Source organism: Crocuta crocuta, unplaced genomic scaffold (genome assembly GCF_008692635.1).
Source record: "Crocuta crocuta isolate KB4526 unplaced genomic scaffold, BGI_CrCroc_1.0 scaffold237, whole genome shotgun sequence".
NCBI classification, from domain to species: Eukaryota; Metazoa; Chordata; class Mammalia; order Carnivora; family Hyaenidae; genus Crocuta; species Crocuta crocuta.
In genome coordinates this window covers 2052367-2066498 of record NW_027531914.1, presented here as the reverse complement: position 1 = coordinate 2066498, position 14132 = coordinate 2052367, and the positions used below count along the sequence as shown (strand labels likewise).

The 14132-nt window shown below is 37.4% G+C and overlaps 1 protein-coding gene across 3 annotated transcripts in view; it reads left to right on the top strand.

Moving 5' to 3' along the window:
- The window catches only part of HELQ (helicase, POLQ like), a 41229-nt gene extending 28112 nt beyond the window's left edge, over positions 1–13117 (top strand). For all 3 annotated transcript variants that reach the window (XM_077774772.1, XM_077774774.1, XM_077774773.1), the window contains 5 exons: positions 1168–1266; positions 4109–4282; positions 7308–7421; positions 8334–8468; positions 12931–13117. In XM_077774772.1, the coding sequence (XP_077630898.1) occupies positions 1168–1266; positions 4109–4282; positions 7308–7421; positions 8334–8468; positions 12931–13038 (630 nt within the window). In that variant the 3' untranslated portion in view covers positions 13039–13117. The remainder of the gene's footprint in view (positions 1–1167; positions 1267–4108; positions 4283–7307; positions 7422–8333; positions 8469–12930) is intronic.
- Positions 13118–14132: the final 1015 nt, after the last annotated feature.

Sequence of the window (14132 nt, the reverse complement as noted above, 5' to 3'; positions counted from 1 at the left end):
TATAGAGTATTTTGTTTATTAATGACGATGTAATTTTTGTCAAGTGATTATTCACTTTTTTTCTCTGCCAAAAAATATATACGAAATTGGGCCTTTCATGTTTCCATTTTTAAAATAGTAATATGGTAATAGCACTTTTGGTTTATGTAACTTAAGTATTACTTTTCTGTTAAATATGAACATGTTCATTATTGAAAAAATAAAGAAAGATCCAAAAAAGAAAGGAAAATCATCCCTAGTCCCATTCCCCAAAGATAGTTATTGTTATGATTTGGCAACCACTCCATTTCATAATGCCTAGAAGCTGAAGAAAATTGTGAAAGTTATTTCTTGAGAGTTTAATTATATGACAGCTGTATCAGAGCCAAGCGTGACAGACCCAGTGATATTACCACCTGAGCAGGAATGTCAGTTTTATCACCAACAGCAAGGTGGAGCTGATCCCGCTGTCACAAAACCAGGCAGTAGAGCACAGTCTATTATGTTTTTACTGTGAACAGGGCAGATACGTGAACACAGACGAGGCAGAGGCAGTATGCAGCTTTGAATTGCAGGAAATTAACTTTCTTTTTAATGTCACGTTGTTAAATTATAACTAAGTTTGGGGGGTTTTTGATGTTTATTTATTTTGTGGGGGGCTCATGCATTCGAGCAGAGGAAGGGCAGAGACAAGAAGAAAGAAACTCCCAAGCAGACTCCTTGCTGTCAGCACAGAGCCGGATGTGGGGCTCAGTCTCACAAACCATGAGATCCTGACCTGAGCCAAAATCAAGAGTCTGACACTTCAGCAACCGAACCATCCATGCATCCTATAACTAAGTTTTTTTAAATGGTACTTTACAATACATTTACTTTCAAAAGCTTAACCCTCTTCTCCCTCTCCCCCAGACATCTCAGTATTAAACATAACCACACAGTCCCTGGAAACCATAGTCCATGGTCATAGTGTTCGTGACTCTGTCTTTAAATGTTCTGCTAAAATATGTTATATTTTGATAACATATTTTTTAAGCTTGAAATATGTATAAATAAAATTTTTGTTGTTTCTTCATATACTTTAAAACCAGAAAATGTGATATCACAGGAAATACTGGGTTTGGTTCAAATAGCAGATTTTTAAAAGTTACAATTTGATTTTTTTTCTATATTTACTCTTTTTTAATGTAGTTTAGCCAGCTCAGCCCAGCAGAACAAAATGTAGCTGCTCTTCTTGGAGTCTCTGAAAACTTTATTGGGAAGAAAGCATCAGGTCAAGCTATAAAGAAGGTACCATAGTCCTTTTTCTCTTCCTAAATAACTAAGTTGATTTAACAAAATTAATGCTGTTGTATCATCCCTTTTGTTAATTTGATCTTTTTGTTTCATATTTTTTTCTTTAAGTTAATATAATTCCCAGTTTATTATTTAAAACATCTGAGGGCCAGAAATTTGGGCATTTTTTTAAAGACAGTATTTATTTTTGGATGATGTGATGTCCTTTTTGTGTGTGTACCTTTGTATTTCTGAAACACTGTCATGCACGTATGAGCTTCTTATCATAGGAGAAGGTAAGCCTTAATCTATTTTTCTTAGTCTACTGATGGCTTACGTGATAAAAATTGTAAAATACTTATAAAATGTTTTTATGGTAGTATGTAATTCTGAAATCAGTTCAAGGGAGAAAAGAGTATTTTCTAGAAACTTTTTTTTTTTTAAGTAATCTCTATGCCCAGTGTGGGGATCAAACTCACAACCCCGAGATCAAGAGTCAAATACTCTACTGACTGAGCCAGCCAGGTGTCCCTCTAGAAACTTTTTTTTTCGCACCCCTAGAAACTTTTTATTAGATGTTCTACTTGGTATCAGGGCTTCTAAGATAGGATGGGTTTGAGGTTTTTGTTATTGCTGTTTGTTGTCCTTAAAGAACTTCCAAACTAGTACTTGAAGTATATTCTATAGAAGGTTGAAGTGGATAAGTTAATATTTTTGTGCAATATCTTATATTTTGCAGTTTTGAAGTCTAGTCAACAAATATGAAGCCAGTGTCTATTACACTAACTTTAAGAGGAATGGAAATAATTCTTTGGCAAACATACCTTCAAATTCCTTAAGTTAATATTTTCCACCTTATAATACACTTTTTTTATTTTTAATTTTTTTCTGGTAATTCAGTCTTTTGGATTGGATAACCTAATTATTTTAGCTACCATTTCCCCCTATATCTTTAAATTTACATAAATATTACTAATTATATTTTGAAAAGTGAAAGATGGTGTTTATTCACATTTGAATCAACTGATGCCCTCTCTCAAGTACTGCTATATCATAAAATTATAAATACATGTTTAGTACTTCAGTCTTCATGTTATCACAATATTTTGATTGGGTCAGAAATAGCTACCTTGTTTTAAATATCTAAAATGCTAAATAAAAATATTTCTTAAAACAAACCTTTTATATCCAACCTTAAAATACAAAATGAAAACATATTAATTCAGAACTTATTACCAAATAATAAACATCTACAAAATCTTATTAGAATAATATATCTTTTAAAACTTGAATCAGAATTTATTTTTGTTACATTCTAATGAAATACAGTCAATAAATGTTCAGTTGATTTAAATTCTAGAGAACATATTTAGTTAAAATCAAATTTATTTCTCCATATTGAAAATGACACCCTCACTTTTCTTTACACATTTCTTGTAAAAGACCTTGAAATTGGCATAAAGCATCTTATCTTGCCATATAATACAGTTATATCATTTTTCTTGGCTTAGAAAATCCATTCTAAGCAAAATCTGCATTGACTCAAATTATAGTTAATAATGAAGATGCACTAAATTTGGGAAATTAAAAAGCAGTCTCTCCCCACTGGCAATTCAGCTATCATGATTTTTCAGCTTAATTCTTTTTAAAAGGTGATCCAGTATCAGCATGCAGAATCTGTAATTCATGTCCTTCCATGTGCCACCCTTAAGTTCTCATCCCAGACATTCTTTTACTATCACTGAGGATATCATTTTATATTTTATACCTACTTTTTGTCTCTCAAGTTCATCCTTTCTTTCCTCTGATTTTAAGCATGAGCTACTCAGTTTCTAAGGTAGCTTGTTGACGATGAAATACTTTGAATGAACTGGTCTGTAGACACCGTAGGCAAAAGCAGGTACACAAATTGTCAACGACAGGAAGCGTTTTTCTCTGTTTGTGTTTTAACTTTGGAAACATAAATTATCACAACTATGTGGAAATCATAGAATCCAATATTTACTCTTAGTTTACAATATGGACAAGACACATACCTTTCAAAAGAAATGCATTTGTCTAATCACATTCACACCTATATACAATCTATAAATACCACAGTAAATGTAAAGTCCTTCCCAGCTCCTTCCCTTCCTGTATTCTTCTCTAGGGCTACTGTAACTAATTAGCACTGAGCATCTTAAAACAACAGAAATTTATTCTCTCACAGTTCAGGAGGCCAGACGTCTGAAATCAAGATGGCTCCTTCTGGAGGCACTGAGGAAGAAAACATCTTTCCTCTCTCTTAGCTTTTGGTGGTTGCTGGCAATCTGTGGTGTTCTTTGGCTTGTAAATGCCTCCCTACCAGTGTCTCCACTGGACATCACCATCTTCACACTGCCTTCTGGTTTGTGTCACTCAGTGCCCTCTCCTCTTTATAAAGACATTAGTCACTGAATACAGTACCCCAAAGATAGTCTACTGTACATCCAGGGTGATTTCATCTCAAGATCTTTAACTAATTATATCTGCAGACATCCTGTTTCCAAGTAACATCACATTCACAGGTACCACAGGTTAGGACTTAAACATATCTTTTTTGGGGAGCAAACACAATCCAACCCACTCCAGCTTCCCCGTAAAAAGAAGTTTAAGTTGGAAATAATTTGGCATATTTCTTTTTTTTTTATACATGGAAAAATGATAATTTGAATTACTATAAAGTACATATGTTAGAACTTAGTTTTATTTCTGTGGAATGATTCTATTCTTACTTTCTTGTAGTATAAGTTCATTCCCGTTACCTTTGTCCAACTTCAATATAATGTACATTTTTAGCAGGTCCAGTACGTAAATTTATTTCATTGTGTCTTTCTAGAAGGTGGACAAGGACACTGTCAACAGACTATACCTGTCTTTTGTTCTTTATGCCCTGCTCAAAGAGACCAACATTTGGAGTGTGTCTGAAAAATTTAATATGCCTCGAGGATACATCCAGAGTCTTCTTACTGGAGCTGCCACGTTCTCCTCCTGTGTGTTACATTTCTGTGAGGTAATTCCATTAAACAGATGACACATGCTTTCTGCATCTTTTGTTTTAACTGCTACTCAGCTCACAAACCATTTAGTCATTCTTTCCTCATTGTTGATTTATATTTGTTTTTATCTGCTTAAAAAGTACTATATACTAACTTATGGTAAAGATACAAAAATGACAGAATCAACTAAAATAAATAGTGAACAAGTAGAAAGCATCTAGTTATCCCTACTCTTAGAACCACTGTTAATAGTTACAAGTATTTGGGGGCACCTTGGTGGCTCACTTGGTTGAGTGGCCTTCTCTTGGTTTCGGCTCAGGTCATGATCTCACGGTTCGTGGGTTCAAGCCCCACGTAAGGCTCTGCTGTAACATCGCAGAGCCTGCTCAGGATTTCCTCTCTCTCTCTCTCTCTGTGCCCCTCCTTCGCTCGCTGTCTCTCTCTCTCTCTCAAATAAATAAACTTTAAAAAAGTTAAAGAGGCGCTGGGTGGTTCAGTTGGTTAAGCGTCCAACTTTGGCTCAGCTCATTCTCTCATAGTCTGAGTTCAAGCCCTGCCTCAGGCTCTGTGTTGACAGCTTAGAGCCCAGAGCTGCTTCAGATTCTGTGTCTCCCTCTCTCTCTGCACCCAGCCTGTCTCTGTCAAAAATAAAAATAAACATTAAAAAAAAGTTTTTTAATCAATAATTTTTAAAAAGTGAAAATATAGTTATAAGTATTTGGAATCAACTCTTAAAACAGCAATTCTCCATTGATGTAGACTCTGTGGGAGAATTCTTCTCATGAGTGATAACCATGTAAAGTATTTCATTAGTGTGTTACCAGTATCTGGCAGCTACCTTATGACTTCCTGGGACCATACTTTCTTGATTTACCCAGTATTTTGTCATTTTTGATTCCAGCGTTTGACAGCTGCTTTAGGTTTCTATGTTAAGTGTTTAGCTTATAATTCAAGAAGAAAACTATTTTGGCCGTATGCATTTGGGATGGATTTAAGACTTTCCTAAAAGAAGCTTTCAGAGTGTCCTTAAATACAACAAAGCTTACCAGACTTTTCTTCTTGGATAGTTTTTTCAATGAATTCATAACATAAGCCCTTTTTTGCTCATTTAAATTTCTTCTAATTGAGTGGTGTAATAATCCTTTCCATATTTGTTTCTATATTCAATTTTTTAAAAACATTTTTCTCCCATGAATTTTATTTATTTTTAAAGCATACATGTTGTTTTCTTAAAAAATTTATTTGAGAGAGAGAGAAAGAGAGAGAGAGAGCATGAGAGCAATCGGGAGAGAGACAAAGAGAAGCCCAAGCAGGCTCCACACCTTTAGCGCAGAGCCCGATTCAGGATTTGAATTCATGAACCATGAGATTGTAACCTCAGCCAAAATCAAGAGTCAGACACTTAGCTGACTGAGCCAATCAAGTGCCTCGTGAATTTTATTTTTTAATTTAAAATCTACATTTTCCCATCTTAAATCTCCATATACTATGTGTGTGTGTATACATGGCAATTAATTCTATAATATGTACTGATGAGTAAATAATCCAAAATACTTGACTTTGGGTTGAATGAGAATTATTTTAGCAAATTCACATTTCTAAATATCTCCTACTTCTGCTGAGTTTCAAATATTAGCTTGCATTCTCTAATCATATGCTGGCTAAGCCATAGACAAAAACTATGGGTAATAAGGAGAGACTAGCCTTTAAAACTATTTTCTTAAGTTTTCTATGTTTGTTGTTCTTCCTATTTAAAGACACTTCCCCTCATATTCCATCCCTTTGTTTTACTTATGACTATAAGGACTTTAGCCTTATAGAATTGTTCAAGTAAAAGAATCTATATGTTGAATTTGAAAAACAACTATAATTTGATGTTTGATCCTAGAAACAATCTACTCAGACTTACTCTCTCATGAGTGTATTTTCAGTATTTTAAAGTGTTTTTTTTTCTTTTTAAAAAGTTACGTAAGTAGTATAAAATAGTACATCAATGGTATTAGCTAGCTAAGATGTCTTTAACTGCAAATAAAGGGAAAGTCCCATGGAAGTTTAAACAGTAAGTACAAAAGAGGATCAAATGTAATAGGAAAGCTAGAGCTAAGGCAGTCCCAGGGTTGATGGATTCTAGTTCTGTCCAAGGTTTTCTTCTCTTCTGTGTGTTCTCTTCAGTGCACAGACTGCCTTCCTAGCGGCCACAAATAGCCAGCTAATGCTGTTCTATGTATCACATGGGTTCACAATGACACCCAAAGGTTAGAAAGTGACTTTTAAAATAAAATATTAGGGGCGCCTGGGTGGCTCAGTTGGTTAACTGTCCGACTTTGGCTCAGGTCATGATCTCGCACGTTGGGAGTTCAAGCCCTGTGTTGGGCTCTATGCTGACAGCTCAGAGCCTGGAGCCTGCTTCAGATTCTGTGTCTCCCTCCCTCTCTGCCCCTCCCCCACTGTACTCTGTCTCTCTGTCTCTCTCAAAAATAAATAAACATTAAAAAAAATTTTAATTATTATAGAAAATTTCAAACATAAAATAACACAAAATAATATAATAAATACCCATTTACCCACCCAGCTTTAACAGTTATTGACCCATGGTTTCCAGTGTTTTATTATCTTAAATATTGCTTCTGATATTTTTGCTGCTTTAAATATTGCTGCATCTTGCATCAGAATCCTTCCACATGTAATATTCTGTCTTCAGGATAAATTCCCAGAGGTGGGAATTGTTTTCAGTCATTTGGGAAAGAAAAACTATACATTCACTTGCTGGTGTTTTGATAAAAATGAATAGAACTCTTCTTACTGACCTATTTTTCCATTTTTAATCATCTTCCTCTTCCTAAAACCACTGCATCAAATTCCTCAGTCTCTGCAATGTTTCTTTAGAATAATTTTGCTTGGAATTATTGTTCATCTCCGGCTTACCCCAAGTTTCAGAACTTAACCTAAGGGAACATCCTTTCTGAGCCCTCCACCACACCAACCAAACTTTGAAATAACACCAGATTTAAATTCTGTATATTTCTTTGTATTCTGCAGGAACTTGAGGAATTTTGGGTTTATAAAGCCCTTTTGGGAGAACTGACCAAGAAGTTGACTTACTGTGTAAAGGCAGAGCTAATTCCCCTCATGGAAGTGACTGGAGTTTTAGAGGTTAGTAGCTTCCCAGTTAGTTGGGAAAATGGGATGATTTCAACTAACAGGAAAATCAGATTTTACTCTTTTGTGAAGTTTTATCATGAGGTAAGTCATAATAACAGCCTTATTCCTCATTTGCTCTGAGAGTTGTTGTTTGTTTTTTTTTTTTTAATAAATTACTGCTGTGGCCTCCCAAAAATCCACTGTTAATCTGGAAGCAGCCCTGTGATTTTACAAAAATCACATTTGTGAAAAAAAAAAAAAAATAACAGTAGGGATAAAACTGACACTCCCACGTATATGTGGGCTTCCATTCGTCCTTAGCATCTCTCCCTTCCTCCACACTAATGAAGAATTACCTTCTGTCTGTTTAGACTCAACGCTCGTTTTGGGAAGGGCTGATTTGGTGGCAACAAGGCTGATTTCCATTTCCCAAGAGAGTGAGAAGAAAATGTCCTCAGCTGGGCTCTCAGCCTTATGTTTTTAACCAACCCTTGATTTCAGCTTATTCTGTTACTCGGTCAGAAGCATTCTTCTGCTCGGGAACACACATGCACATGTGCATGCACACACACCCCAGTAGTGCCCTGAGTAGATGTGAACACGCTTTAAGGCTGTTGGACTAGAACATGTTGATGGGGAGTCTGAAATAACGCCGCTCACCTGACTGCCTTAATGGGTTTCTCGTTCCTGGTTGCAACACACATCCGTCAACATACACCACACAGAAAGCTATCTTGCAGTTTGGAACCACCCAAATTCATCTTTTAAAATTTCTCAGGGTTCTGTTGTTATCTCTTCATATTTTCTTTATTACTTGAATCTATTTCTTTCTCTTGTGTGTGAAATTTTTCCCTTTAGGAAGACACTTTATTATTTTTTCCTAATCCCAAACTCTGATCCTCTGATTTTTGTAATACCTTTCAGGGTCGAGCAAAACAGTTGTACAGTGCAGGTTATAAAAGTCTAATACACTTAGCTAATGCAGATCCTGAAGTACTAATAAGAACAATTGATCATTTATCAAGACGCCAGGCCAAGCAAATTGTTTCGTCAGCAAAGGTAAGCAAACCAACCATTTTTTAACCTTCATGATATTTTGTAGTGTTATCAACTTCTACTTTGGACATAAAAACATTTAACTACAAGACACAAAGGTATATACTCATAGTATGGGGCTAAAAATTATGCATCTGTTATGATACAAGGCTTGCTAAAAAGAGGAAAAGGATCTCCTAAAAATTAAACAATCTCAAGAGTTCACTGAAGTACAAGGAACACTGCATCTTATGAAATTCTGCCTCCTCATCTTTTTCACAGAAGTCCTTTCCCAGCATCCCCGACATCTGGCCTAACCACCTTGAGCACCTTCGCTGACATAGAGCTTACAACCTCAAAAGTTAGGTAGTTTTATTTTTGGACACTTGTAGTGTTATGTAACACTTGTAGTGTTACATAAAGCATCTCAAGATAATGAGGCTAAATGTTGCCTTCTTACAATACCTACTGTTACACTGTAAGTGCTTCCCCCAGAACTGTTCTGTTATCTTTGTATATATGGTAGTTTTTCACATACTTGAAAACAGCTCTCTATGCCTCCAAAGGTTCCTCTTTTCTGTGTCTTTCATACATATTAAATAATCTTGTTTTAGGAGCACCTGGGTGGCTCAGTCGGTTAAGTGTCCAACTTCAGCTCAGGTCATGATCTCACATTTCGTGGGTTCGAGCTCTGTGCTGACAGCTCAGAGCCTGGAGCCTGTTTCAGATTCTGTATCTCCCCCTCTCTCTGAGCCTCCCCTGTTTCCGCTCTCTCTGTCTCTCTCACTCTCTCTCTCTCAGAAATAAAATAAAAACATTAAAAAAATGTTTTAAATAAGTAAATAATCTTGTTTTAGGCGATTTACCGTCCTGGTTACCCTTTTCTAGATGTAGACCAGTTTGTCTTTTTGACCTGTCCCCATCATTGGACTTTCTTATTTTGGGGGAATATCTCTCAGGGTCTACTTATTAGGAACAGAAACCACACAGTAATTTGAAGAGGAAGCTTTAATGTAAAGAATGAGTAACTAGTAACAAGGTTACTTACTAGTTAGTTTCTAAGGGGTAAATGGAACTTTAACAAATAAGAAGAGCGTCCACCCTCACCCGACACCACCCCCTGGGGATGGGATTCATACTTCACTGGAGAGGGTGCGGCTTTGGCTCACTGGACAGCAAGTAAGTTCTTCGTTGCAGCCAAGGCCGGCAAGCAGGAAACTGCCGGCCAGGATGCTGACGAAACTCCTGCTCCCAGGAGTGTGCTGTTGGACTTCCTTGGAAGGTAGCTTGAGTAACCGTTGAACTTGCTGGAAAGCTGTCTGCAGGGATACTGTGGAAACTCACTGTAATGAGTGCCGCCAGGTGCTCAGCTCACTGGACTAGCACTGCAGGAGCCGTTAGAAACAGACACACAAAACCAAGAAGAGAAGCCCCTGCCTCCTACAGTCTCTCCAGTGCCCTCTGTTGACAAAGCTTAACATTGTACCAGCTGCCCGAGTGGAGGTGTGTCCCGGATCTAACCGTAGTGTCTCCAGCAGGGCAACGAAGGATGGATTTGAAACTGAGAAACAATAAAATTAGTAACTAGTACTCTTTTTTTTAATGTTCATTTATTCATTTTTGAGAGAGAGAGAGAGGGCACAAGTCGGGGAGTTGCAGAGAGAATCCCCAGCAGGCTCCATGCTGTCAGCACAGAGCCTGATGCAGGGCTCAAACTCACGGAGCATGAAATCATGACCGGGGACGAAATCAAGAGTCAGACACTTAACCGACTGAGCCACCCAGGTGCCTCTGTAACCAGTACTTCTTTTTTTTTTTTTATAACTAGTACTCTTGCACATATATAGGTTCAACTTGCCTTGACCATGGAATCAGCCATTTTTCCATAAAGCCCTAATTCTTTTTAGTAAAGAGTGGTATTTCAAAACCCAAGTTTTGGGGGCTAAGTATGCTCACTACCTGAGAGATATGATCATTGCTTCTAGGTTCTCTCAGCAGACAGAGTCCATATAATCCTGTATATTTTTCTATACTTATGTGTAAATTATTAAAGGCCATGAGCTCATACTGATAACTCCAATTCTAATTTTTCCAGGTACACACTGCTGCATTACAAAGTTTTACCTCAAAACTTGGTGGCTTAGGGGCACCTGGGTGGCTCAGTCAGTTAAGTATCCAACTAATTGATTTCAGATCAGGTCATGATCAGGGTCATGAGTTCAAGTCCCACATCAGGCTCTGTGCTGACAACATGGAGCCTGCTTGGGATTTCTCTCCCTCCCTCTTTCTGCCCCTCCCCAACTGGTGCACGTATCTGCAAGTGTGCTCTCTCTCTCTCTTCCTCTCTCTCTCTCTCTCTCAAAATAAGTAGATAAAATTTTAAAAAAAGAAAAACAACTTACTGGCTTAAAACAACTATTTTATTTTGCTTATGTTTCCAGAATTCGAATCTGAAAAGGGTTAGCAGCATGATTCTCACTTGAACTCTCATGCAATTACAGTCAAATTTTGACTGGGGCTATAGTCATCTGAAAGCTTGACTGAATTGGAAATCCAAGATGGCTTCCTCACTTGGCTGGCAATTGAAAATTGGCTATTATCTGGGGCTTTCTTTTTTTTTTTTTTTAATAGTTTATTGTCAAATTAGTTTCCACATAACACTCAGTGCTCATCCCCACAAGTGTCCTCCTCCATGCCCATCCCCTCTGGGGCTTTCAACTAGAGCAACTACATATGGCCTTTCCTTGAGGCTTGGGTTTTTATGGCATGGCAGCTCACTTTCAAGAGGAAATATCCAGAGAGTGAACATTTCAAGAGACCGAGGCAGAAAAGGCAGGACGTCTTCTGAACTAACCTCAAAAGTTAGGTAGTGTCACTTCTGCTGTATGTTGTTTGTTACTAGAAGGCCATTAAGATCAGTCCAGATTGAAAGGAAGAGGAATTACACCCCACCTGTACATGAGGGGAGTGCCAAATAATTTGCTGTCATCAGTAATGTTTGCCCTCTGGTCACAGATTATTTACATTTCTCCCATATGCAAAATATACTCATCCCTAACAGATTTATTCTTTATGGCATCAGACTCAGGCGCAAGGTCTAATATTTCCTCTAAATCAAGTCTAGGTGCAGGTGATGCTTCTTGAGCACAATTTCACAGATACAATCCTGGAGCTCCTGGGTGGCTCAGTTGGTTAAGTGTCTGGGTCTTGATTTTGGCTCAGGTCATGATCTCTCAGTTCATGAGTTCAAACCTTGCATCACGCTCTATGCTGTCAGCTCAGAGCTTGCCTGGGATTCTCTCCCCTTCTCTCTGCCTCTCCCTTGCTTGTGCTTTCTCTCTCTCAAAATAAATAAATAAACTAAAAAAAATTCTATAAAAAAAGGAAGAAGTGGTTCTGCTGGAAATTGGCAGGTATTTTTAACTACCAGTAATTGGAAGTTGATGGTGTTCTCTGTATTCTAGTAATGCTGACACGTGAGTTTTGTGCAGTTTACTTGCTCTTGTTGATCTGTATCGTTTTTAGAGGATCTATTGGGAGATTAATTTTACATGGTCACCATTACTTCAGCTACTAGAAAGCTTACCTAATTGCATTTTAATCTCTTCTGTATACAATGCTATGTAATGCTTGGAATGGGTTTTTCTCTTTCATCTTGTGTCATATGATTTTTTTCCTCTCCATGTAATTTTGCTGAACTTTTTATTATAAAACTTTTTTAACAGATGCAATGCAGATACTGCACCCCAGTATCCACAGAACCCAGCTACACAAATACCAGAACTCTATTTCTGGGCTTTTGTTTTTAAAGCTGTTGTTGTTTGGTTTGGGGTTTTGGGGTTTTTTTTAAGTGATCTCTACACCCACTTACAACCCCAAGATTAAGAGTTGAACACTCTGCTGGCTGAGCCAGCCAGGCACCCGTAAGTGTGTTTTTTAAGAGGGAAAATCATTACTCAGCAAATATTCATTGACATTTACTATGTGCCACGTTTAGAACTTTCTTGGCTCTTTGTTTCTTTTGAAATTAGGCACGTTAATTTGAGGAGCTTGAATAAAATTTTCTTTGAAACACTGATAGGTTTTTAAAAGATAGCATACTAAACTTTGAGGAATAATAAAAAGCATATATAAAGGATAACATTTTCAAGAGCCAATTAAATTTTTGCAAAATTGTCTTCCATTTTATAGATTAAAAGTTAATTTTTAAGTGGCTGAGTCTTCAATAAAACAAATCTTTGAGGGTCTTAAAGCTCCTTTTGATGTAGCAAATGCATTGCTCAGCTAAATTGGCTTTAGCTAAATGCCTGAGCTTCATTTACTATAATCACTTGCTCTTAAGTGGCTATTTTTCAGTCTCTTTATTAGTTTTAATGTCTAGATCGCTGATGTATTAAGATTCAAGTATCTAATAGACGGTGGTAAAAATGTTAACAGTTCTCTGGCAATGCCTATTTTGGCCTCATGTCTTGATTCTTTATTGTAGATGCTGTTGCACGAAAAAGCAGAGGCTTTACAAGAAGAAGTGGAAGAGTTGCTGAGATTGCCCTCTGACTTCCCCGGGATCGCGTCCTCTTCCACCGAGAAGTCGTGAAGCCACCTGACAAGAATTTTCTAAGATGACTGATTTATTGTACATATTTTTCTTAAAGACTCCCTATAATTTAAAAACAAAAAAAATACATTTTAATTATACATAAGAACTGTGGATGATGTTTAAATATACCTCTCACCCTTCCCACAATTCATTTTCTTCAATATCCGCACATGTTTTCTCTCCTCAAAATCTAGTGTCCTCCACAATATGACAATCCAGTTGCCTCAACACATCTCCAGCCTACGTTTGCAGCCTGCCCTTTTATTATTCTCTTAATACATTTTTTTCGCCAATCTAGACTATTTGAGATCCCATGATTTCCCATGGGAATTTTCCCATGATTTTCCCATGATTTCCAAACTCTTCATTTCCTAATTGCTTTAATGCTACCCCCAGTGCATGAAAAATCATCTTTAACATGAACAATATGTGTCAGGTGTCAACTAAAGATGCTCAAGTCCAAGGATGTCCTCATCCCCACCCGATACATGCTTCTTTCCCTCCTGTAAGTATTCTGAGCCCTTCATTATGCCTGTGTCTTTTTTCATACTGCTAATTTGAAATCTCCTGGAGGGCCAAGACCTTTTTTATCATCTTCGGATGCCACCCGGCACTTAGCCCAGTGCCGGTTCCACCAAGTAGGAACCTGTGCTAAGATACTTCCCGAATCAACAATTCAAAGATTCTCTTAAAACACAACCTAAATATCGCCTCTCTCCCACCCCTTTTTATAGCTCAAATGTACATGGCTGATTACCTGTAAGGAAAAAAGATAATAAGTAGCAATGATTCTTTTTTAAAATTTTTTAATGTCTATTTTTGAGAGAGAGAAAGACAGAGTGTGAGCAGGGAAGGGGCAGAAAGAGAGGGAGACACAGAGACTGAAACAGGCTCCAGGCTCTGAGCTGTCAGCACAGAGCCCAACGCGGGGCTTGAACCCATAAACCATGAGATCATGACCTAAGTTGAGGTCAGAGGCTTAACCAACTGAACCACCTAGGCGCCCCTAGCAATCATTCTGAGTACTGGACCAGTTTAAAGTTTTACTCACCTGAGATATCCATTGGAAACTTTGCAAAAAGATCCACATT